Source organism: Pristis pectinata, chromosome 20 (genome assembly GCF_009764475.1).
Source record: "Pristis pectinata isolate sPriPec2 chromosome 20, sPriPec2.1.pri, whole genome shotgun sequence".
NCBI lineage: Eukaryota > Metazoa > Chordata > Chondrichthyes > Rhinopristiformes > Pristidae > Pristis > Pristis pectinata.
This window is the reverse complement of record NC_067424.1, coordinates 29,274,541-29,302,094: the sequence shown is the minus strand read 5'-3', so window position 1 is coordinate 29,302,094 and position 27,554 is coordinate 29,274,541. Positions and strand designations below refer to the sequence as shown.

Below are 27,554 nucleotides of genomic sequence, written 5' to 3'. Positions count from 1 at the left end.
TAAGGACCAGCAAATCTAACCTCTGTGGTAGGCAAGTTACTGGTATACGTACATCTGGAAAGACAGGCTGATTGGGGTAGTCAGCACATGGTAGATCATGTCTTACAAACTTGAGTTTTTTTGATGTGACCAAGAAGGTTGATAAGGGCAGGGCGGCATACGTGGTTTATATGGACTTCAGTAAGGCTTTTGATAAGGTTCCACATGGCAGGCTTTTCTGGAAGGTTAGATTGCATAGAATCACCGAGATCTCCCCATTTACATTTCCTACTTTGAAGTCTTCATGTCTTTCTCCATGGTAAAAACAGAGGAGAAATATTCATTAAGGACTTTGCCCATCTCCTGCGGCTCCACACAAAGATGTCCCCTTTGGCCCTTGAGGGACTCTCTTATCTCCACTTACTCTTTTTCCCTTAAAATCCAAAGAGATTTTAAATATATTCTTTAATCTGCTCTGCCAATGCTATCTCATGCCCCCTGTATACAGGATGCAGGAGTACACTCTTGTATCCTCTAGACTCCAGGGATTTGCTTGATCCCAGCTGCCTGAGCCTGACCTGTGCTGCCTCCTTTTTCCTGGCAAGGGATAAGATATCTTTAATTAGTCACATGTACATTGAAACATGCAGTGAAATGCATCTTTTTGTGTAGAGTATTCTGGGGCAGCCCACAAGTGTCACCACACTAGTGGCACCAACATAGCGTGCCCACAGCTTCCTAACCTGTACATCTTTGGAATGTGGGAGGAAACTAGACCACCCGGAGGAAACCCATGCAGACAAGGGGAGAATGTACTTACAGACAGTGGCTGGAATCGAACCTGGATTACTGGCACTGTAATAGTGTTACACTAACCGCTACATGACTGTGCCTGCCTCAATATCCATCATCATTCAGGGTTACCTTCTCTTACTAGCCTTGCCCTTCACTCTAGCAGGCACATGCAGACTTTGAGCTCTCACTATCTCACCTTTAAAAGCCTCCCACTTGCCTGTGGTCCTTCTGCCCACAAAGGTCTGCCCTTAATGAAACTCTGCTGCCCTCATCCTATTTTTATCACAGACTTCCAAGTACTCCAAAATGTCATCCTTAATAATGGACTCTAAAATCTTACCAACTGATAAGGTCAGGGTAACCGGCTTGTAACTTCCTGTCTTTCGTCTCCCTTAAACGGGTGTCACATTTGCGATTTCCCAGTCCTCTGGGACCCTCCCTGACTCCATTAATTCTTAAAAGATCACTACTAATGCCTCAACAATCTCTTCAGCCACCTCTTTCAGAACTCTGGAGTATATCCATTTGGTCCAGGTGATTTATCCACCATCAGGCCTTTCAGCTTCCCCAGCACCTCCTTACCAATGGCCACTACACTCACCTCTGCCCCCTGACTCTTGAATTTCAGGCATGTTACAAGTGTCTTCCTTGATAAAGTTAACTTCCAGTATCATTCAATGGGGTGGTACTGTAGCACAATGATGAGAGCAGCTGCCTTGCCTCCAGCCACCTGGATTCAATCCTGACTTTGGTTGTTATTTTTGCTGAGTCTCCTAGTGACTGCAGAGATTTCCCCAGGTGCTCCTGTGTCCTCCCATGCCCAAAATGGACAGATAAATTGGCCACTGTAAATTGCCCTAAGTGTATAGTTGAGTGCTAAAATCTGAGTTGTTGATGGTAATATTGGGATAATTAAATGGGATTAGTGTAAATAAGTGGCCCACCAAGTAGGTGTGGACTTGGTGGGCCAAAGGATCTATTTCTGTACTGTTTGACTCTGTCTCTGACTCTTTTTAACAGCTTATGTTAGTTACTTCCAAATAAAAAAAAGTCTTCCTTTGTCACTTGATGAGATTTCAAAATTAAATCCTTGAGACTGCATTCCAGAGTCTCATTATACAGCAAGCACTAGATAAGTGCATTTTTTTGTTATCCTTTTCTGTTGTAGGAAAGTTCAGCTGATAATGCAAAGCCAGGTCTCAAAAACAATAATGATTTAATATCTGAATGGGATTTGAAGGAGAAACATTCACAAATTTTTATTTTTTAAAAATCCATACTATTAAAACATGAAAAATACAACATTTAAAATAGAAATGCTTTAATTTTCAAATTTAATTGTTAATCATTGCAGGATGCATTTGTTAAGATGAGTATGTAATTCATTAACTCATGCTTGCAAGTAACAAACTTTACAAGTTGTCTAGTATACAAAAGGTTAAAGAAAACATCTAAGCATTTGTTCATGCGCTGTTTAATAATATGTCAGTGTCTTTAATTAAGTAACTGTATAATTTCACTTGTAAAACTAAAATGAATTAATAGATTCAATGGTAACTTGACAAGTTCCCCACAATGCCTTGATACTGATACATTACTAATGTTGCATTCAATTTTTTTTTAATCTGGTTTGCTGCCTTCTCGATGTTAAAACTCATCCAAGCCACCACAAATCTGGGATCACAAAGCTGAACATGAAACCTTGTTAATTTCCATTATCATCTGCTGCTATAACTAGTGGCACATGGTGCCACTTTGTGTAAATTTGTTTGGTCTTAATTATTTTTGCTTGGGAAGCTGTATCCATTGATTTCAAAATCCTAAAATAGAGTTATAATCTTGCACAGCTGTTTACTGTTAGTACACTAATGGCTTAGTTCTTGTCAAAAGAACAGTATTTATGTGAAGCGGTTGTGAGTTAGCTTCCTTTACTGGGAGCTTAAGTTGATAACTATATGAAAGTCTATGAATGATCAGGGAGCCATACAGTCGGTTAAGAATGTACAGTGTATCCTGTAATCACAATCTGGTTTCCTGCATGATGATTGAATGTATGTCTTCTTCCTCATAAGTGTATCCTTTGAGTATACATAACGTTTGACATTTAAAAAAAATTATCCCTGACCTGTAATTTGCTGTAAACGTAGATCCGTAAATCAATTAATGGGTTTGTATCTACTACCACAAAGGAGGTGGACAGGTGGTGCATGGGAATACTACTACCAGCAGGTTCCTTTCCAGGTCGCACACATCCTAACCTAGAACTACGTTGCCAGCCCTTCATCGTCACTGAGTTTGAAGCCTGGAAGTCTCTCTTCAATGGCACCATTTGAGTCCTGTAACAAGGAGGACTGCAATGATTTAAGGCAGCTCACCACCACTGCCTGAGGGTAATTAGAGATGGACAATAAATGCTGGATGCCCCAGAAGCTGAAGATGAATAAAGAGAAAAGAACCACCCACAGATTCAGAGTAGAATTAGGATTTATTTCGCTATCTTTATTCAGAAAGGTACAGTAAAATGGAATGATTAGCACAAGCTACTTCATTATGTAATGAGTGCATAATTCTCCACTTCCCCCAACCAAATATTGAATCTTTCCCTGGGAAGTGCAGCTTTTAATGACTAACAGTGCAGCAAAAAAATGCTTCATCATAGAACAAGAGGGGATAAATTTTTAATGTTCAGGACTGAAATATTTTACTGCTGTTTTTTCCCAAACCATCTTCTTTCACATTTACCGGTTGTCCAGCAAACGCTTTTTCTAGAACGTTCCTGCCATGGTTGAGTTAGTAGATCTGGGCAATCTATCATTTTTTGGTTTTGATCCAGTACCCAAAATTTTGTTACATTCTTAAATTAAATTTTAATTATTTTAACCCAAGTGGTTTCTTGCTTTTTTTTGTTGTGTTCCAATACATGCTGTTGCTCTTGTCCTGCTCTTTTGTATGTTTAATATGAATCTTGGTAATAGTTAGAATTTTTTTGCTTTTGACCTAGTGCTGCTTTGCTAACAGTCAAAAAGACTTTTAAATCTATCTTGAAGTATTGATCTACAATGCATATTTTGATTGCTAATATGGCTTTTTGCTTGGTTGGATAGTCCAATTTGATGCAAACCTTCACTGGGGAAGAATTATTTCAACCCAATTATCTACATTGCATGCATGTACAACTCACTACTTCATAATTGCAGTCATTAGTCATTTGTTTAAAATGGTTGCCCTTGATGCATCTGTCAGCCTAACTCCATGCTTCCATTCTACTATTTGAACATGTCACCTCCCAGTTTTGTGCTCATCTTGCCAATAAAACCCTTCATTCTTAATTTTTTTCCACAGCTCTGAAATGGATATAGATACAAATCACATTATCTTGAACCATGGGTGTTGCTTTATCACTTTTTATTCTACCTCTTGTTTCATGAAATATTTTCTTGCTGCATTGTTATCACTCTTGCTGATTAACTGAGAGCTCACTGTGTCACCCTTTTCAGACTCATTTCCTCCTTTCCAGTTCCTTTGGACTACCTGAATATTGTTACATTCTACCTACCTTATTGTATCCAGTACCTTTTTAGCATTGGCTACTTTTGTCTTCCCCCGAAGTATGTAAAGTATCTGTCCTTTTCCTTGTTTACATGCTGAACCCCTTCCTCCCATATACAACCAAATGTACATTAAAATTTACAATTCCAACTTCTCATTGTATTTTCTGGCTTGATTGACACTAATAACTCATCTTTTTTTGCCTTCTGCCACAAGAAAAAGGCAAATGAGCTATCATCTCATTGAATGGTGGAACAGACTCCAAGAGCCAATTGTCTTTATAGTCTGTTCAGCATCTCAAGCTGGTTTACCAATTATGACTAATTGTGTCCTTTATAATTGGTGAACAGGCTCAATATGCTGAGTGACCTTTAATAAATTTTACTATCTGTTATGAGCAGGATAACGGGTGAATTGCTAGAACTAGCAAATGGTAATACTTTGGTGTTATTGTTTTAATTTTCGGGATGAGGGCATCACTGGGAGGGTCATTAGAGCATCACTGGGCAGGTCAGCATTATTGACCATCCCTAATTGCCTTAAAAGATGGTGTGAGCCAATTTAAACTACTGCATCCCATCAGATAAAAGTACTTTCATGGTCCAGTTGGATAGGAAGTACCAGGATTTAGGGCCATGACTGGAAAGGAATGCAAGTATATTTCTAAGACGGGGACAGCACAGTTGCACAGCAGAAAGTACTGCTGTCTCACAGCTCCAGCAGTCAGATTTTTGGTGCAGTCTGTGTGGAGTTGGCATATTCTTCCTATGACTATATGGGTTTCCCCCAGATGCTTCAGTTTACTTTCCAATCCCAAAGATTTGCTGGTTGGTTGGTTAATTGGCTGCTGCAAATTATTCCTACTGTAGATGAAGGTAGGAGAATCAGGGTTGAGTCGATGGATAAATGAGAGAGAATAAATTCCTGGAAATGAGGAATGGGATTGCTCTGAGAGCTGGCATGGACTTGATGGGTGAATGAGTGCCACTTGTGTCATAAAATGTTGGTGCATGGCTGGCATTGTATTGATGATAGAGGTCGCGTGTTTATGAGGTGCTGTCAGAGTACACTGCTGTACATTTGTTAAATGGTTAACACTACGTGATTTGCTAGTGGTGGAGAGAGAGGAGGTTTGGTGTTGTGATTAGGGTACCAGTCAGACAGGCTGAGTGGTGTTGGAGCTGTAGCTGTACTCATTCAAGCAAGGAGTGCATTACCATTGTTCCTCTGACTCATGGTTTTCAGATGGTTGAAAGGCTTTTATGGAATCAGGAGCTGAGTTGCACATCACAGCCTGAGACCTCTTGTAGCCATGGTCTATATGTGGCTGGTCCATTTAAGTTTTTGATCATTGTTCCCAATGGTGATGCTAATGTGCATGGGGTGGGGCAGTAACTCCAGTGACAATAATGTATTTGAAAGCTAAGATATTATGCAAATATGTTTGATCCACAGAATCTTGAAATGCTGGATTTTCACTGTTGAATGGGTGACTTGGTGACCCAGTCATTATCATTTAATTTTTGTTTTTATCTCTGTTGTGCAGTTATGTTAATTCCCGCACCTGAACAGGAAGGTGCTCATTAATTAAGTGCCTTCCTTGTGACTGAAGAACCTTTTTAACGGCCCTGTCTTTTTCAGTTAGTTCTTAGTTACGCGACCCCCGAGCAGCCTAGTAATTTCTAGGGTAGGGACATGTTTGGCACAGCTTTGTGGGCTGAAGGGCCTGAATTGTGCTGTAGTTTTTCTAAGTTTCTAGAACTAATCTTCATTGTGTCTGAAATTTAAATTGTGATTATAATGATGAAAGTATGCAGTAAATTGCAGGACCCTCAGGACGTTGATGTACAGAGGGATCTTGGCGTGAAAATCTCAAGTTCCTTTGAAAGTGACAACACAAGTAGATGGTGGTAAAGGTGTATGGCATGTTGGCCTTCATTGGTCGGAGTATCGAGTATAAAACCTAGCATATCATGTTGCAGCTGTTTAAAACTTTTTTGTTGGGTCATATTTGGAGTGTTGTGTGCAGTTTTGGTTGCCACACTATAGGAAGGTTGTGGAGGCTTTGGAGAGGGTACAGAAGAGGATGTTGCCTGGATTACAGACTATTAACTTTAGGAGAGGTTGGACAACTTCCTCTGGAGCATTGGAGTGGAGAGAGAGTAGAGGTCCGAGGGGTGACCAAGAGAAGAAATTGCTGGAGCCCTGGCAGAGCTGTATGCATCATCTTTTGCCACTGGTGAGGTGCTGGAAGACTGGAGGTTGGCTGATGTTGTGCCTTTATTTAAGAGAGACTGCAAGGGCAAACCAAGAATTATAGGCCAATGAGCCTAACATCAGTGGTGGGAAAGTTACTGGAGGGGATTCTGAGAGACAGGATCTACCTGCATTTGGAAAGGCAAGGACTGATTGGGGATAGTCAGCATGTCTTTGTGCATGGGAAGTCATGTCTCATGAATTTAATTTGAGTTTTTTTTGAAGAGGTGACCAAGAAGATTGAGGACAGGATGGTGAATGTTGTCTATGTGGACGTTAGCAAGGCCTTTGTCAAGGTCCTGCATTGTTAGGTTAGATCACACAGGATCCATGGTGAGCTAGCCAATTTTCCACATAATTGGTTTGGTGGTAGGAGTCAAAGGGTAGTAGTGGAAGGTTGTTTTTCGGATTGGAGGCCTGTGACCAGCAGTGTGCCTTGGGCATCTGTGCTGGGTCCACTGTTGTTCATCTACTTTAACGGTTTGGATGAAAATGTAGTTGGCATAGTTAGTAAGTTTGTGGATGACAAAGTTGGTGGTATAATGAACAATGATTACAACAGGATCTTTAACAATTGGGAAGGTAGACCAAGGAATTTAACTCCAAGTGCAAAGTGATGCATTTTGGGAAGTTAATCCAGGGCAGGACTTGCACAGCAAATGGCAGGGCCCTGGAGAGCATTGTAGAACAGAGACCTAGGGGTACAAGTACATCTGTGAAAGTAGTGATACAGGTAGACAGGTGGTGAAGGAGGCATATAGCATACATATGCCTTCATCGGTCAGGGCATTGAGTACAAGAGTTGGGACATCATATTACAACTGTACAAGACATTGGTGAAACCACACTTGACGTATCCTGTGCAGTTCTGTTCAAGCTACAGGAAGGATGTCGTTAAGCTGTAAAGGGTGCAGAAGCAATTAACAAAAATGTTGCAGGGAGTGGAGGGCTTGAATTATAGGGAGAGGCTGGATAGGTTTTTTTTTCCCTTGAGCGCAGGACACGGAGGAGTGACCTCAGAGGTATATAAAATAAAGAGGAGCATAGATAAGGTGAATAGTCACAGTATTTTTTAACCAAGGTAGGGGAGTCTAAAACTGGAGGGCATAGATTTTAAGGTGAGAGGGGAAAAATTTAGAGCACCTGAGAGGCAATATTTCCACACAGTGGTAGGTATGTGGAATGAGCTGCCAAAGGATGCTGCAGAGATGAGTACAATTACAATGTTTAAAAGCCATTTAGATAGGTACATGAGTAGGAAAGGTTTAGAGGGATATGGGTCAGATGCATGGACGAGTTAGACTGAAGGGCTTGCTTCTGTGCTGTATAAATCTGACTCAATATTATAAAATTATATGAGACGTGGGGTAGATGGTCAGAATTTCTTTCCCAGGGCAGAAATGTCAAATACTAGAGGGCGTAGATTTAAGGTGAGAGGGAAAAAGTTTGAAATTTGTGAGACAAGATTTTTTCCCCCCCCACACAGTGGGAAGTGCCTGTAATGCACAGATAGGAAGGTGGTAGAAGCAGATACGATAGCAAAGTTTGAGGCATTTTGACAGATGTGTGAACAGACAGGGAATGGAGGGAAAAAGGACCATGTGCAGGCAGACGGGATTAGTTAGCTTGGTATCATGTTCAGCACTGATGTGGGCCAAAGGATCTGTTCCTGTGCTGTACTGTTTTATGTTATAGTTGTAAAATTTGTATTGTGGAACATTTTTCTGTTCTTTATTATGGATAAACATTAAGTTTGCGGTCCAAATCCACAGTGAAACTTTTTCCAAAAACAAACATTTACGTATTCTAGCAGTAAGCCATTTTTCTGTTAACACCTCTGATTATACTGAGTTAGAAGGAATTTTCATTTTTGCAGTAAAATTCTGATTTATTTTGAAATGAATGCTCTAAATTTGCATTGGTCACTGCTATTAAAAATGAAGGGATAGCTGATGTTTGTAACGTATCAAACAGTAAATTCCCACATAACTGACTTGAAAATAATTTGAATTTTTTTCAAAATTCTGGAACACGGTTAACATATTTAATAATTAGTCATGTTTGCATAAAACTGTGTAACAAGAAAATAGCAAGTTTAAGAAAATTTTTTGTACATTGTCCATTCCTGTGCAATAAATCAATTTAAAAAAAACAAAATCATGTTTTCAGGCAGTTTATCAAGATTATTAATGGATAAAAATCAAATTGTGAAGACACATAAATGATCAGTTTCAACACTGCCAATACAAAATGTAAGTTGTGGCATAATCTGTGGTTTGCCTAAAGTAGACCATAAAGTAGAAGTTTTTCATGAGGTAACTATTTCAGTTCACCTTCTGCTGGAAAATGGCAATATTCCATTAATTTGAGTTTTCTTCATTCTGGTAATTCTTCAAATACAGCTTGCTACCGTTACATTTTTTGAAGTAAGGGCAATTTTTTTCCCCAAGCATTGGTAGGTTGAAAACATTTGTTCATGCCAGTTTCAGAATAAACTCATCAAAAAGGATTGAGTTGTAGATCAAAGTTATTCTTTCTCTTGCATCCTTAAGTTGCTGACAATTGGTAGCTGATGTTTCTGGAGAATTCAGGCTGGTTTGGGATAGCTCCCTCCCTCTTCCCAAAGGGCCCAGGGTTCATTGTTTTGTAGGTTTTATCTTTATTTTAAGGTTTCTTGTTTTCCCATGCAATGTGCACAACCTGACTAAGGACAGAGGTAAACTTGTTCTATGACCTCAGCAAATACTGTTTTGACACTAGCCAGTAGAAGTTGCTTCACTGAGGGCAATCATGTGGACTTAAGGTCAACATAGGAACAATTTTTGGACATTCATTCAAGCTTGTGCTGTACCAGTATGTTGGGATTATTGTGGAACTCCACTCAAAGATGTTCTGTGCTGTGGTCATTGTGTATTAACAGCATTCTGTAAAATAATGAAACACCCATTAGAAAGTTTGTAGTGTTGAAATTCTTGTGTGGTGTGGAAATTCTCATGCTAAGAAAGGAAAATTAAAGTAAAAGATGGTCAAAGTCAAACAAGCTATTGGGCTTGAATTGAAACTTCAGCAAACTGAGAGAAGTCTTTCTTTGAAGTTAAAGTTGTGCAGTGTGCCCATTTTGTTGAGTTGTGGATTGCATTTCAAATTTCTAATTTGTTTGGGGGTGGGTGTGTCACACACGAAGGAAAAGTAGTGTAGAGAAGTTGCTCATAATGTGTACCTGGTAACCAAGTTATGTTGAAGTTATTAGGCTTTTCTGTGGTTGGACTGCCACAATTTGATCTTGCATGGTTCCACATTGCCTCTTTAGCAAGTGAGCTAACCTCAAAGAAATTGTCAGGATGGGGAAATCAGCATTCTAACTGTCCTTGTGGGAAAGATTCACTTCTTAATTTAGGTTCCTTGCATTTTTTCACCCTCCACTGACTTCTCCATTCCATGTGTACTGATTATTTATTTTATGTAGTTTTTCCATTTGAAAAGAATGGCAGGTGTTAAGATTTTGTACTGGTCCAAAGATTGTTGTCAAAATCATGGCGAGTTGATGTTACGGCAGCCTTGCACAATGAAAAATCCATGATAGAATACTGAAGGCTCCAAGTTACTGACCAAAGTGCACTGCTGTACCATTAGTTTTGTGAAAATTGCAATTTGCTGTCTGACTTTGATTCAAATGAATAGTATAACATGAAGTTCCTGTACTTGTGCAGAAAGTGTTGTGTAAGCTCAGTCTAAGAAGTTAATGAACTAAAACCAAAAATGCAGGAAATACTCAGCAAGTCAGCAGCATCTATGAAGAGAGAAACAGATTTAAGGTTTCAGAACAGTGACCATTCATCAAAACCCTTCCTCCGAAGGGTCATTGACCTGAAATGTTATCCTTGTTTCTCTCTTTACATATGCTGCCTCACCCAAAGAGTACTTTTAGTATTCTGCTTTTATTACAGATTTTCAGCATCTTCAGTTTTTTTAAATTTTCAATCCGAAGTAGGGAATTATTTCAGTCCAAGTACCCTTTTAACAACATTATACTGACCACGAGTTAACCTCAAACACAAAAAGCTATATAAGTATTTGTTCTTTTCGGTTTTGATCCTTCAGGGTTTCCTCCTTTCAGTTTCCTTTGATGTACTTCATATAATATTGTAAGCTGCAATGGCTGAGTTTGCTTGTTCAGACCATGCAATGTAACTTTCACAATCTTTAAATTTGATTGGTTATTGAATGAATTGCTTGCCTGGTTCACCCATGTTCCAGGTACCCTGCAAATAGTATATAATAAAATCAAAAAATGTTGGATATACTCCAGTATTCAAATGCTGAATGTTTCCACATTTTCTGATGTTATTTTCAATTCCCAGCATCAGAAGTTTTTTGATTTTTCACCTTGTAGATAGTGCTGCACAATTTCCATCTCTTTTGTGGGGTAATATATCATGTTTTATATTGCCAAGGGCAGCCTAAATAACAATGGCTGCCATCTGTTGGCAGTGAAAACTGTTTTAATGCGGAAGGTCACTTGGGAAAAGTGAGTTTTTTTTGAAGCTGTTGTAACTTTTCTATGCCTTTTGTTGAATGGGGCAGTATGCAAAGAAAAAGCACTACAGCTTCTGAATTTTTTCTTTAAAGGACTGCAAATCATTTGAGTTGGTAATATCCAGTCACACGGAAATATGGAAGGATGAGAAATACCCTTAGAAATATTCGCTTTCTGATTCATGCCTCCATGTAGGAATGCAGCTAAGAGTGATAAAGGAGATCAGACCTTGTCTTACCATGTCACACAGACACTTTTTCTTTCAATGTACCATCATTATAAGTTGATCAGTTCTTCTAGTGCAAGGATTCAAGTTGTATATTCGCTAAGATTTTTGTGCTGAGTTCATGGTGTATGTTGGAATGGGGTAATATTTCTGAAAGAATACTTTTGTTTTCTCTTTCAGTATTTGGAGAGGGCCAAATGTCAATTGTGTGGATTGCTCAGGATATACTCCACTACACCATGCTGCTCTAAATGGACAAAAGTAAGTGAGGAGTTTACAGATGAAGAATTTGGATTTTTGCTGTGTTTTATTGAGAGCATGAAACATTCAGTGTAAAATCAATGTGTTGACTATTAATCTTGGTGTAATTGTTAGCTTTGCAATACTTTCCAAACCAAAGGGAGTAAAGTGGTTTTTAAAGTTTTTATGATTTGCTGAAAGTTTGCCTATTTTTGCTCTCAAGAAGTCTGCCATTTTCAATGGTGAAAGAGTATAAATGCAGCTGAATCAGAACAATTCAGTCAGAGCTAACTAATGGACATGAATGAAATTTGAGGATATGAACTAAGCCCAAATTGCAATCATCATTTTGGTTTAAGTATACTTTGGAAGCACAAGATCTACAAAGTGATAAGGAACAGAGATTTCAAGATTTTTTTGTTGCTACAAAATTGAAATACAAGTAACTTGATAAAATTAAACTTAATTTTGTAACATTAATTAGGATTTGCACAGACACCTGGAAACTATTGAGAAGTGATTGCTTGTGGCATAGGTCTGCTGCAGAAGGTTGCAGTTTGAACACATCCTGTGGGGAAGTATCAGGTCACCTGCTGAGGACCTGAGGAAACCAAATGAACATATGTTTCTTAATGATGAGCTCGGCCTTATCTAAATTGTGGTTGTGAAATCCACTATATTACAATGGGTCAGATTGTCCCAATGGCTCCTTTTCCCAGGGTCACCAGCCTCCCTCTTAGTCATCCTTGGGGCTTGTTCATTGTTCACTTAATCCCTGATTTAAAACTTTTTTTTCCATAAGACCCTGAAAATCAAAGCTTTCGTGTCCCTGTATTGGAGCCCTGAACTGCACCAAGAAATTTCTATTGAAAGAAAAGTGATATATGCTAAGAAACAGCATTACACAGATGTAATTTAGTAACATGATTTAAATATTTTAGGGAAGTATACTAAATCCCCATCAGATTTCTGAACAGTCCATGAGCACTACCTTGTTATTCCTCTTTTTGCACCATTTTGTTTTGGTAACTTACAGTAATTTTTAATGTCTTGCTCTGTACTGCTGCCACAAAACAACAAATTTCACGACATATGTCAGTGATGATAAATCTGATTCTGATAAATGTTTGTGTAGTTTAGCTGCCCCAAATCCAAAAAAAGACTATTCCAACTGATTCATGTTGCCAGAATGATTACAAAAAAATAATGCTGCTTTTCCGCAGTTTTGTCTGTCTTGTCACACTCGGTTGGAATTTTTGTTTTGAAGTTCATCCTTTACTCGATAGTAAAGGTACTGAATTTGCAGAGAAGAAGGATATATGTCATTATACCTAATAAGTTACCAGAAGTGATTAAAAATTGTCCTTCATTTTATGGAAATTTGAAATGCTACATGGAAGAAGGCATGTTTTAGGTGAACTGATCTTAGTAGGACCTTAACTGGAATGTTGCATTCAATTGTGGGTAGCAATGATCAGAAAGGTATAAAAACAGTAAAAAATTGGTTAGTTATCATTTCAGGTCGGTGGTGTTTCTCAGCCCTCCACCCAATATGATATTGAGCCTACTCTACCGTTCAATAAGCTCGTTGCTGATTTGATTTTGCCTTCAATTACAGTTTTCTCCCCGTTTGTTACAACCCATGATTTCCCTATAGTCAAACACCATTTCAGCTGCATGTATTTTTGATGAGTCAGCCCCCCATAGTTCCTTGAGGTGGAGAATTGCAAGATGCACGGTGTGCTGCGAAGAAATTCCTCCTCATTTTCCTCTTAAACAGGCAACCCCTTGTTCTGACATATTTCCCATCATAATGGTTCTGGATTTACTATCATGCGGGGAAATATTCTGTTAGTGTTAAATCAAGGTGCCTAGAATAATGTGCATTTCAACAAGATCTTTCCACCTTCAAATTGCTAATAAACATAAGCTTAATCTTGTATGACTCTATTGTCATCAGCAGAAATCAACCTTGTAATCCTCTACTGAATTACCTTCAAGGCAATTGTATTCCTGGTTAAATGAGGAGACCATATCTGTTCATCAGATTTGGTCTTCATTATTTTCCATGCACAATGCCTTCATCTAAGTAATTAATACAAAATAGAAACAGTGAGACTTCAGAGTTGATTGCTGTGGCATCCCACTGTTTAGAGGCTGCCTATCTGAACACTATCTATTTATCTCAAGTTCTATTCTATCAGTGAGCCTATCCTTTTTTCATGGTAATATATTACCCCCAGTGTTAGGATCTCTTAGCTTGTGTTATAATCTTTTATGTGGCATCTGAATAAATGTTTTCTGAACATCCAAATACACGACATTTTTACTGATTCCCTTTATCAGCCCTGCATGTTACATCCTCGAAGGAATCAATTTGTCAAACATTTTTCTCTAATAAAGCTATGTTGCCTCTCTTTGATTGTATTATGATTTTATAATGTCCTGCTGCTACTTAATACCAAATTCCAGTATTTTTCTAGCAACGGCTATCAAGCTTAGCTGGATTACAGTTTCCTGCTTTATCTCACTCTGTTCTTGAATACCAGTGTTTAACTGGGATAGATGCAGAGCGCCTGTCTTGTTTCTCCAGTTCATCCTCAAGTCCATTGATGATTGGGCTTCATTCCTGACAGTTTGATAGCTGAGAATTTGGTGGAAGTCAAGGTTGTCATTGATTGTAAAGGTTTTAAATATTAGGACATTCAAACACCTTTTTAAACATCAATTAAAATTGAGGATATTTCATTTAAAAATTCATTTAAGCAACAGTAAGTAACTCACTTTTGCCTTTCAAATTTTGTCCTGTAATCCCATTGAAGACAGTGGGGTCTTGGTTGCTGTGGCAGGTCTGTCCTGCCCCAGGATCTAAGTGTTATTTTCCCCAGCAGAGTACTATACCTTGCTGCTGACCTCCTGCCAAAGTGAACTGGCAGATTCAGCCCTAAAATCTGGCACAATATCTTGAACTTTCCAGCAAGTGCATAGAAGTCAGAGACTTGATTGGGTTTCAATGGACAGAGTGGCAGTTCCAATCAAATAACTGGCAAAATCAGCTCAATCTGGCCCATCAGTAAAGATGTATTGTCAGTCGAAGAAACTAACAGTTTTACCAGAGAGATACCAGGGTGAAAATGGCCAAGTTTTTGTGAGCACTTGAATCGGCCTGTGTGATATTCCCTTATTCTTTGAAGGTCTGGTCTTTACCCAGTCAAACGCTAAATTTGAAGAGAGAAACTTTCTGTGTTGTGAAAATGGAGAATAAAAGGGCAAAATTTAAATATTACAGTGTGCGCATTCAAGATTGCATTGGGAAATGATCACAATATAGCAGAAATCTGGATCTTCTGCACCCCACACCATCAAAATAAAATATTGAATGCTGACCCACTTGAAATTGTCAAGCTTTAAGGTTGTTAGACTTTTTTTTCATTATTCGTATTGTGGGATACAGATTAAAGGAGGAAATGGAATTGAGGCTCAGATCAGTCAGTTGAATTGTGGACTGGATGCATAGAGTTGATAGGTCTGATCCTGTTTTCATCTCTGTAGTACTTGAAAGAAGAAATCATTCTGAGAAAATTGGATACATGTCTTGGAGATTGGCTTGCAGTAGGAGAAAAATTTGCTGAATCTCTCTGAAATCTCTTATAACTAGTAATATACTATTGTGCAATTAGTGCTTGTAGAAAGATGGTGTTGTGACCACAAAAATAATGATAATGCATTATTTTTCAAAAATAATTTAATTGAACTTAACATTTAAAGCAATTGATGTTGACCTATTGTTAGCATTTAGTTGTAGTTTGTTACGGACTCAGTGAAAGTCCCTTTAAGATAGGGAGTGTGGTGTATGTGTGTGTGGGGCGTGCTTACGTCAATAGAAGATAAAGGACGTAATGACGTTGTTGAAGAAGTTAGAAGAAGAGAGAGAGAGAGAAGGGAGAGAGACACAGCCTGCTAGTTTTCTCTATCGATGGATGAGAAACAATAACTGTGTCTGCCACTGAAATCCATGTATGGAAGTTGGAAGTAATCCAGTGGAGTTCACTTTGTTGCTGACCTGTAGAAGGAAACAGGTATTTGTGTGTGTGGACGACCACAATTCGGATGCTTTTCGGGGTGGGGAAGTCACTACTGAGTAAACACTTAAGTGTCGCTTGGGTTCCATCGTGGAACATTTGGATTTCATATTACTCTCTCTCTGTTTCTCTACATCTACGTCTTATCTTCAGACAACAGTGGTTGTTGAAAAAGCCCTTGCTCATGTTTCACCTTATGGCTTGCAGAACTGAACTTTAAGAACCATTCCTGAATGTGGAGTTTGGGACTTTGTCAACACACACACAAAGAGTTTAGTTTTGGGGTTAACGTTCAAGGTTAACATTTTTGAATTCTAACATACTAACATTTTTACTTTTATTTACGTATTATCATAAGTAGTGATTAATAAAATAGTTTTAACACTGAATCATGCTCAGTCTGGTTCTTTTGTTGCTGGTTCGTGACAAGTTAAACCATATAGTTTTTATGATTTAATTACATCACTTCAGAAAGCATTGCAGGATCTTATGGTTGCCATTTCTGTTTTAAGATGTGATTTTTTTTTTGCTAATAGGGAAGTTGTTGAAATGCTGCTGAAGAATGACGCCTCCACTAACATTGCAGATAATAAAGGGATGCTATCCACTTCACTTGGCTGCTTGGAAAGGGGATGCACAGATAGTGAGACTACTTATTCATCAAGGACCATCCCATGCAAAAGTCAATGAACAGGTCTGAAGTCTTGGGGTTTGTGACAAGTGCTGTTGGAGCAAATGAGCTAACTGTTCTTAAAGATGATGGAATTTATCTTAATTTCATATCCCTCTTGATGTTTAGGTACAATGGGAAAACTCTACAGAAGGCATGAGGGCCAGAGATGTTGGCTAAATCTTGTCATGGTCTAAACGTCTACTGAGATAGCTTGACAGTAGTCTCATTATAAATTAACCAAGAGTTTCTTGCAGCAAGACTTTACAGTATTGATAGTTGTAGAGCTCTGAATATATTCCATTCCTTGAGTGGCTTACTTATACAAATAATGATATTGAATAACTAGTCACTTCTCAAAGTCTGATCATGAGCACCTGGCCACATGAGCTCAAAGTGACCAGCAAACATTTAATTGGAATTTGTGTTCATAACAGAAAAAAAATCTTTTGTACTTTAATTCGTGCTCCACAAAATTAACACGATTTGGATTTAAAAAGATACAAGTTTGTCTTGATTGTTTTGCTTATCAGACAAGGATCAGGAGTGTATAATAAATCAAAAGAAATTTCTTCGAAGAACATAGCAATTAAGAATTTAATTTCCACATGCAATGCTCTGAAATTACTTAGTCTTATTGAGGCCAGCAATCCTTTTTCCCCACTTCACCCTATATTACTTGGCTTAAACTGTAGCCAGAGAGAACTAAGTTTTCCCATGTTGGTTTGTTCAGATCGGCATCAAGCCAGTCTATTTTGAACAGATGCTCGGTTCCTCTCTTTATCCACCCTCCCCTTCATTCTCCCACATTACATTAGCAAATTAAAGGTCCATGAAAATAAAACTAGCCACTGGCACATTTCATGTATTTACATTGCTTCCAAAAATTTGAGAGAGATTTTTGAGTCTAGAGGAAAAAAATCTGAGTAATATATTTTTGTTATTGATCAACATTTGGAAACGTGTTCTCTTATATTTTACTATGCGAATAAATCTCTTCATTGCTGAATATGATTTGGACAGATAATGTTTCTCATCGAAAGGAGAAACTGCTAAAAACCTGACTGAAGTATCATATGCTGAGGTAATTATTGTCTCATTATTTGGGTAATAAAGAATAACTCCAGTGATTTCCTTTTAAGGTAATGTTTAAAGGTATTGCTTGCTTTCACTACTGAAAACATTCAGAATTATTTACTGCAATATAGCTTGTACTGACTTAATTGTTATTTGAAATATAAGGAAGAGTTTCGAAAATGGAGGAGTATACATGTTTAATGTATTTGTAGTGCACGGCATCTACTGTTAAAATAATGGCCAAGTACATTGGTAATGAGCGTCAATAGGGTGAATAGTCTTTTTGGTTGCATGTGTTATGTTCTCACATACCTGACCATAGAACATTTGTAATCAGTACAAAGTCTGAGAAATAGGGATACAAGCATGACAGACAGATACATACACACAGCAGCACTTGAGGAACTTGCTATGCATAAAGTTATTAGGCAAATGCTATGCTTTACAACTTACAGCATACATCTTTGTGCACATCAAAAGGAGGTGCTATAGGTCCTGGGGCAGAGATTATGTCTCCAATTACCTGTCAACTGACAGCTTGAAGAATTCCTTTGGATGTAGAACAATAAACCTTAATGTCAAACTGTATACCTGAAGTCTAATCTCAATGGAGTGCACCCATTTCTCACAGTCTGAATTTCTCCTTGGACTGAAGCTGATGTATTCAAATTAGTGGAACTCTGTGCACATTTTTGTTTTTAGCTTTATGTTCTGATTTAAACAAAAAAAAATTGTACAAACTCCATTTATGGGCACACATTTTTAAAGAATGAACATTGCAGCATTTTGCCAGAGGCTAACATCACTATTATAGAGAAGTTAGCTATTTTGAACAGTGGGCATTTGTTGGGCTTGAAATGGAGGGCACCCTGTGTCCAACCTGTTGAGTTAAGTAGTTGATTCTAAAACTATTGTTTTTAATAAACAGCTACATATTTACAGTGAAAATTCAATGTTCTTCATTCTTGAGAATAGCTGCACTTTGATTTATTAATTCAATTTTGCTTTTGTATGCATTAAGTGTGAAGGCAATTAGATTTTATATAACTTGTGGGAGATGTGTCACCTAACTGGGAGAGTGGTTCAGCAGATAGTGCTGTTGCCTTAGTTCCAGCAACCTATGTTTAATCCTATCATTCTCCTCTGTTCTAAAAGAAACAAACGCACCCCTGCCAACCACAATTAGAATTCCCATCTCTGGCATTCTCCTCCACACCCCTTCCACTGTAATCACATTCTTCAATGCAGAATCCAGAAATGTGATCAGTGCTCCAGCTGTGGCCTCACTTTGTTTATTTTTTATTTGGTTCTAGCCTAGCTTTCCTGTTCATCTTCTGTGCTTCAGCCACAGAAGAAAAGTTGCCCCTGATGGCTTAACCACCTCACTGACATTTGCTGTTACCTTCCAACAAGCTGAACATACGTGCACTCCAGTTCCTTGCTGCAAACATACGTGCTCCTGATTCTGACCCCACACCTGATTTTTGGGTGCAAATCTACCCACATTACTGATCCCTGGTGTTCGTGACCCTGACTCTTACTTTGGCTCCAGCTACACATCATCCATTGATAGTTTGCTAATTGCCTATACTAACCCTCAAATACAACCTGCCTCATTGGACACCACAGGAGAGGAATGCATTATATTTACCAATGGTCCTAGTAATACACCCCCAACCTTGAGTATGCAGATAAGTCAGTGAATAACGAAGATTTAGAGTATTGTTATAAACTAAAGTATCTCATTGCAATGCCAAATTTGTATAATCTAGCAGTCTGAGTACTTAAAGCAATCGGTAATTCACTGTACACTACTTGTGATTTATAATCAAAATGAGGATTCTCAATGTTTTTTTGTTCTTCTGATGCCAAATAAAAAAAATTGTGCTGTCAATACCATTTAATATCTTCATGAATTCAGCAGATTCTGGATATTGTTACATTAATGGGCTTTTACAGAACTTTTCCCTCATAATTCGAGTTTCAAGCTGTCTTCCCTACATGTGTAAGGTGCTTTCAGTGATTTGTTAGTCATTAATTGGTTAATATTTACCCTTCTTTCAGGAGTCTGTTTTCTGTATGGTGACTATATTTTTCAGCTGAATCTGAGGTACTGGGTCAGAACAACAAAGGAGCTAGAATGGAAAATGTAGATAGCAGTGCAGTAAGTTAGAAATTTTAATTGCAGATATGTACTCCAAATTCATAGCAATTGGGATGCAGCCAATAGCACCCTTCTGGTGAGTCACAAACTGATTAACGGAGGAAAAGCTACAGCTCGAGCTAAGGTCAAGTGCAGCTATAATGTGCATATTTTTGTTAGCGGGCTAGGCAATGTTTGGGCTCAGATAAAACTGGCAGGTAGACTGATCTCCTGGAGAACTGTCAAGGTGGCTTTTTCAAGATTCTGCAGACTCACCTGGGATGTGGTTTTCCCAGAGACAAGTCCTATTTTTTTTTAAAAGAAAGAGAACAGATAAGACAATACAGGAGCACCTGGAGAGTTATTTATGGATATCCTAGTTTATGACAGATGATGATATCTCAATCTACAGAGCTAGATGGCCTGAAGTTGACTGCGCCTAGTGCATCTATATTTAAATAGAAAGATAAAAAAACAAATGTAATTAAATTCTGCAGTTCATAATGGTTATAAAAATGTCTTCAGCTGTAAAAACAAAGTCTGGTAGCTGTTGGGCAAAATTAGGTTTCTAGCCAATTGAATTAACTTATTTTTTCCTGTTTCTGACAGTTTAACAATTGATCATTTTCTGCAATCCAAAAAGGTTTGCTATTTTGGGAAAAATTGTGTCAAATTAGTGTTTGGGTAATGTATGAACTAAAATTAATTGTAGAAATCTTGTTTGGAACCAAAACTTTTTAGAATGTAAAATTGTGCCTAACTAGGATTAGGTTGGACAGGAAGATGATTAAGACTTGACTTCTGCATTTGAGACAAAGCTTTTGGGCATTTTGCAGATAAAAGCAAAGTTTAATACTACTGTGCTAAATATTCATTTAGATCTGTTAAGTGTCATCACGTATTGTAAAACCAGTCAAATAAAACCCATTGCTCATCTGCTGACATTGAATGTGACAGTGCAGCATGCTGATGACCTTGCCACACCAAGTGCTGTATGTGCTCTGCATGCATGTAGTATCCTTCATTTGCTGCTTTATCTTCTACAAACATGCTTGCGCTACCATTTAAACTGGGAGTTGGGATAGGAGGGAGAAGGAACTTTGTTTTTAACCATTTATGATCATTCTTTTGGGTCTTCACTTTGGCCTGCTTGATCAGTCCAGTTGCTTGTAATAAAAAATGTGCAAGTTATCTTGGTTAATTCTGTGCATAGATGGGAAAAAACTAAGTATGCTGCACTTATTTTAAAAAAAAATCAGTATTTTCGCAGTGGTTTGAAATCACCCTTTTCTGTCATCGTGGAAGTGAGTTTCTGTCCAAACATTTGACATTAGCTGTTGGTAGATAAAAAATCTTCACCATTTCATGTGTAACAGGAATGCAGTTCATAAAGGTTACCATTCATGTGTAACAGGACTGCCTGGTCTGCTGGGTATTTCCAGCATTCTCTATCTTCATTGCTCAATGATTTATTTTGGTACTTAACATTTTTTAAAGGAAAGATGAAGGGGACAGCTGTTTTGCTAAGCCTTTTATATTAGTGGAAGAAATTAAAAAAATATATTTTGCATGCCCTCAGTATATTGAGTCATGGCCCAGGTGCTGAATTTGGAACCATCAGTATTTGTACAGGAGCAGTCCAACTGGCTACTCAACTGTAAGAACAGCACTTCTGTATCTTTTGTGTGCATTCTTAATTTTGTATAATTTTATTTTTGATACAATTGTATTTTTACTTTAAGAAAATTTAAAATTGAGTTTGAGATTAATTTAAATGCTCTCAGTACCTAAATTCTTTAAGGTTATCTAACTGTTTTAACTGTCATTGCATTTATCACAGTTCATTCATCTTTATTTTTCAGTGTAAACCTTATTTTTATCATTTTCATTTTCTTTCTTTTCCCTCATAGAATGCTATTGAGTGCAAAGACCTCAAAAAGTATGGCCCTTTTGACCCTTATATCAATGCGAAGGTGTGTAGACCGATGTTGTGGTTTCAAATCTTCTCTTGCCCACATTTCAGATCCATCTTTCCTGTCATCTGTGTTAATGTCTCCGTTTTAAACTTTTCTCCTGTTCATGGTGTGTGTCCTGTTTGTTGTCTGTTTGAATTTGGGACAAATTCAAATTGGGTATTTTTGTCAATGATATAAATATTTTCTGGGAGCATTGAAGTACAGTAATTAAAGTTCTGATTGCACCCTCATGAATTTTTAGTTTCTATGCAAATGCCACTTTTAAAGCACATTTAACAGATTAATGTTACTTCTGCCTTGGAGATGAGCCTGCATATACTAACTAACTTAACATGCTTTTTGAAGATTAATTGCACACTGAACCATGAGTCAAAAACAAATAGGTTGATTCATAGCCAGTTCTTCAGCTGATGAAATATTTGGTTCACTGCTACAGTGTGTAATAAAGCCAATAACTAATATTTAAAGATTTATTTCTGGCAGCTAACATGCTATATTCTGTCCTTTCTCAATTTTTTCATGCATTTTGCAGTACTTGCACTGAAGGTACATGAGAGAAACATGGTTATTGTGAAATCACTAATAAGAGAAAAGATCCTTTGAAGAAAGGGAATGAGGTTGGAGAATAATAAAATTACACTTTTCTCTTTTGCAGCCACTTCCTCAACCATTTTATCCTTCTGTACTGCTCCTCTTACACCTCCCCCCCCCCCCCCCCCCCCCCCCCAAAACAAAAATCCACATGATTAAGAAAGTCAAACTCTAGTTGATGGTATGTAACGCAGGGAAGATCACCCAGAATCATGGGGTCTGTGATCACTTTCATTTAACAATTACAAATTGGTATTGTCCACATTTGTAAAGAAAGCTGCCTATATAAATTTGTCCTGTTTTAATTGCATTTTATTTTCCCACAAAGATTTAATGATGAGTCACTGACATTTGAGATAATAACTACTACAAGCCCTGTCCAATTATCCCACCAACCTGTAATTGTTTCATCTAAATAATGCATTTGATCAAGGAGTATTCAGGGTAAAATTCAGTTTCCATGGTGCAAAACACTACAGTGTTTTGGCTACCCAGTATACTCCAGATTGATTGCTTACTATTAAAGTCAGTGGGAATAATAGATGGCTGACTTGTTTCTTGCATTATGATTTGCCAAATTTGTAGTTTTTCTTTTGCCCTTGTATGTGCTACACAAAATATAATGTAAGTTGTAACATTTATTAAGAGGGGATTTGTATTGAGGCTGAAGTAGAACAGCAGATGTGTTCTGACCTAATGAACTGTGTTTCAAGAAAAAAGTGGAAAATGATAGTAACAAAATATAGGATTTAAAATGAAGGAAAAGAAAATTGTCACAAGTATACCATATGAACAGGCCTAGCTAAATGTTATTGTTATTACTTTTCCTAAGTATTTACCATGTACAAAAATGCATAATCTCTGAAACAGTCATTATTGACCAAATGGCATTTTTTAAAGTTTTTGTATCAACATGAGGGTAAGGTACGTAAAAGTTCTAAATTCTGATTGTAGGTTTTATTTGATGATCATTGACCTTGAAATATATGATAAAATTATTCATAAAATTCACAACATTTTCATGTAAACAAACTTTATTTTTAAAACAAAACAATAGTTCCCATGATTATATTCCTGGCATGTTGAATTATATTGTCTAATAGTCGGTGTTTTACAATATTGTACAAAAGCATTGTCCTGTGTAAATATTGCTACTGAGGATCCACTTGTTATAAAGTTCTGGAAGCTCAGTGTACTGCATATTGTCTTGCTGTTGTAAGCTGCTGTTTTTACCTCTCTTGTCTCTGAGGTACAAAGCCAGTCACTACTTAAAACAACCTAAATGTCTTAAGTTTAAGCATGTGCCCAATGCCCAATCAACTTTGAATTTGATATTTTCCACCTTGCATCCTGCTCCTAAGTTTTTGGAAGCTCCCAGAGAAAATATTTGCTACAACAGTGTTACCTACTAATTGTTAGTTTTATTTTACAGTAAGTGAATGTACATGATTGCACTGAACAGGTTCATGTAATTTAATCAAAATATATTGCTGTAATACCAAATAATGAAAGAAACACTTTTGCTATTTTTTATTAACAAAATAAATTCTGATTTCTTACTAATAAGAGGTAAAAGAATCAAAGCCCATAAAATGTGACAAACCAGTGAAATTCCACAGATTTAGTATTGGTTAGGACATGATGATGAGGTTTTGGTGCATTGTCCTGTGAAAAATTGAACAATTTTGGTATAACTGCAATGGTGATACTGAGATTACCAAGTGGGGACCATCAGCTTTCTGATGAGTGTGAAGGTAAGTTAATGTCCAAAATGGGCATGTGGCAATGATGGAAATAGTCATGGTTAGGATGTGGAGTTTTTTTATTCACTTCAGTGAGAGCTGATTCAGTAATCATTTAACTTGAGTCTTGGATATGTACTTGAGCAGAATGATACTATTGGCTGAACATAACAGCTAAAATTACAAGGAAGATAACACCACTTGGTGCTGTTTGAAAATTGGACAGTGACTCCACATTTAAATGGAAAAATGAAGCACTTCTTGTATTCCATTGCCACTCAAAAATCTGCACAATAAAGGCATCTTGCTGCCTTAGCTGTTTAGTCCAAGTGGCTTGAAGTTGCTGAACCTATCTGAAGAAGGTTTGATCTTGCGAGGAAAGCATTCAGGCTCATTCATTCCTATGAAATTACCCTTTCAATATTGTAAAAGTATGTTTTTGTAGATGTGGAGGTCTGAAGTACTTCCTAACAATTTCTCTGACAAGAAAATATTTTTCCACTTTCCCAGCCATCGTCTCTACTTTGCATTGTACCTGATTTAATTTGACGTTGAATTCATTGCTCCAACAGATACGTCTTCATATGGCTACATTAGAGATTGATTTTTGAGCAATAGAATGGCCTGGATTGTTCTTAGAGATTCCAGGTCCCCTGCAGAAGTCTGTGTTTTCTGGATTTCTAATTCACTATCAGACAGAAGCAAAATCAGATTTATTTGGATAATTTTTTTGGTATGGGCTAGTGTAAGAGTAATAATTGTCAGATACCTGAACTACTAAATGCTTCATGATAAAATAGCGCAGTCCAGAATTTATCTTGAGCAATGCCATGGTAGTTCACTCAGTTTCAAAACATCTTAGAGATGCATCTCACATGACATACTTATCATAGATTATAAGAACTGTAAAGCAGTACAAAATTCCATACTTGATATCAAAAGTCTCAAACAGATTAAGACTAATCAGCAGCTTATCTTTCAAAGATGTTCGGCTGTATTTTCTTAGAAACCGTGGTTTAACAGGATTTTATTTTTGCCATGGGAAAGTAATGGCTTGGATGTCGTGGAAAGCAAGAAACAATGACATATCCCTAGGAAAGTTCCCCACAAGGCTCTAATCCCTGTAGCAGCAAGTACCCCTTTTCTGATGTCTTTTGGAATTGAATTCACTTTATAGGAATCCATATTGTCATCCAGGGCTAGTTGAGCAGCAAATTGCAGTAATGAATTTTTAGAATGCACACTTAAACATTTAGTTAACCTTTGTAACATTGTACAAAGTGTGAAATGAGGATCAGAACATTTAGGTACAAACTGGAAATATAAATTTCTGAAAATGCTTTTATCTTAAGATCAAATTGTTTAATTGATGGATTCATTCTGATTTTTTTTAAGGATCAGAGTTTGCTTAAGTAATTAAGGCCTTAGTATTGTCATTAAAAATTCACTTGGACCTCATGCAAAATAAGTTAAATTTTTAGAATAATTCGCAGTACACAGCTCTCGATTTGGTGAATTTTTCAGATTTTAGTAGAGCAGGCAACAAAACAATGCAGGTAGGAATTTACAACAAAATGGCCATTTAGCACATTGACCCAATGCAACATAGAAAACTCTTAAGCTATTCATAGCAGTGCATCAAAAGTTCTTCCTGGTGCTATTTAAACATGTTGCGTTTCTACCACTACCCCTTTGGGCCCTAACAGAATTTTGTTGACAGCATTTTCTCAGTTTCTCTTTAATCCTACTATTTACCTAAGTTTTGTTGCCTCAGTTAATTGAAATAGGTCCTGCTGCACTGCTTAGGCCCCTCATAATTTATACGTGATTAAATCTCCCTTCAACCTTTTCCATTCCAAAGAAAGTAAGTCCAGCCTAACTAACTTGCCATAATAAAAATCTCCAATCCTGGCAACATACAAATTTCTGCCCCCTCTCTATTATTCTATCCTTTGTGCATTGTGGTAACCAGAACTCATGTTTTACACAGTTTCTTGCTTTCAGCTGACAAAGGGAAGTATTTCATGTTACCTTCTGCATGTGGAAAAAGTGCAAGTTACTGAGAGCAGTGTAGGATTTTCACATTAAATAATGCAAATAAGAAAAACCCAAATAGTTTATAGTTTCATGAAGAGCAAGGCTCAAAAGGTGCATCATGTTATATTGCATCAGTGCTTGTAAAACAACATAGCTGTTTAAATTAGCATGAGCATTGCCATGGGATTTTAGTATCTTGCATGTGCTTCCAGTCAGTGTGTCTTTCATTGTCTACTGAAATCATTGTTTTATTCATCCATTAACAGATAAATTGCACTGCATTTTCTTTAAACCACAGTAAAAACAGTCAAATTGAAATGATCAGTTCGGGGCAGTATTAAGAAGCCTTGAATACTGTACATGAATTCCCTCAACAGTATTCATTTATTTTTGCACCAGTTGATTTTTCATTGTACATAGTACCTTAAGATTTAGGTAAATACAAACAGAATAAAACAGAATATGTATGAATTTTCCTGTCTGTCTTTCTCACCACTGACCAATTATGGTGCCAATACATTTTTGTTTATTTAATTTTAAAAATGACATAAAACTAAACATTGCTTAATCTCATAACTTTAATGTACTTGACAGTTCTTACACTAGTTTGTGGTTAGGTTTCTAGACTTAATTTCACCTGACAGTATGATTGTAAGCTTCATTTCCTATTCCCAGAATTCTATAGCCCAAGCAAATGAGTCATAAAGAATCTTCTAGGATGTAAGATTTTATTCCCATCGTTGACATCTGTTCATCTATATTACATCTGCTATCCAAAAGGGTTGGGCTGACTAATTTTGCGCTTTTTTTAAAGGCTAAAATGAATGGAAATCTGGTTTTATCGGAGAAAACAAAATTAGAGAAACTAGATCTTCAAAAAGATGCAGAAAATATGTTGTGTAATAGAATTCTTTGGTTTTCTTTTTCCAAGTTATTTGTGAGATGTTGAAGGAGATGTATTTGTTTTCATGTTTAAAAATTGTTCTTTGTAGAAATACAGTTGTGTAAGTACATGCAGCTGGTCTAGTAATTTGTACAAATAGCTGAAGTAGGTCGGTCAAGTAGTGTTTAGTGAATAATAATATTTTATGAACTATCATTAGCCCCATTGCAGAAAAGCTTGTCCCGTTTTCTCTCTCCTACTAAATCCTGCAGTAGTTCCGGTGTGCTGGCAGTATATTCTCCTCCAGTCAACACCAACACCACTGGCATCTTCTCGTTCTTACAGACACCAGTAAAGCTCTGTATGAGAGGAGCCACAAGAGGAGAGGTTTGACAATTTTTCTGCCTTTCATCACAATAGCAAAAAAAACTACATTTTGTTAAATCTGGGGATAAAAACAGAAAATTCTGTAAATACTCAGCTGATCAGGCTATATCTGTGAAGAGAATGTTCTGATGAAAGGTTCTCAACCTGAAACATTGCTTCTCTTGCCACAGATATTACCTGACCCGCTGATTATCTCCAATATTTTGCATTTTTCATTTCTGCCATGAAGTACTAATCTAAATTCTCTGAGGAATGAAGGTTGGGATGGGCTGTGTAGATTTGGGCCTGATCTGTCCAAGGTGCAGCCTGTGCAAATGATGACCATCATTTCTAATTGACCATCTCTAGGATCTGTTGATGTAATCTACCAATATAAAATGTGTA

General features: G+C 37.3%; 1 protein-coding gene across 1 annotated transcript in view; it reads left to right on the top strand.

Moving 5' to 3' along the window:
- Window positions 1-27,554, top strand: part of LOC127581045 (ankyrin repeat and SAM domain-containing protein 1A-like) — a 244,659-nt gene that overhangs the window by 46,006 nt on the left and 171,099 nt on the right. Inside the window, 4 exon segments of the mRNA XM_052035103.1 lie at window positions 11,523-11,603; window positions 16,201-16,255; window positions 16,257-16,358; window positions 21,465-21,527. Coding sequence (XP_051891063.1) covers window positions 11,523-11,603; window positions 16,201-16,255; window positions 16,257-16,358; window positions 21,465-21,527 — 301 coding nt within the window.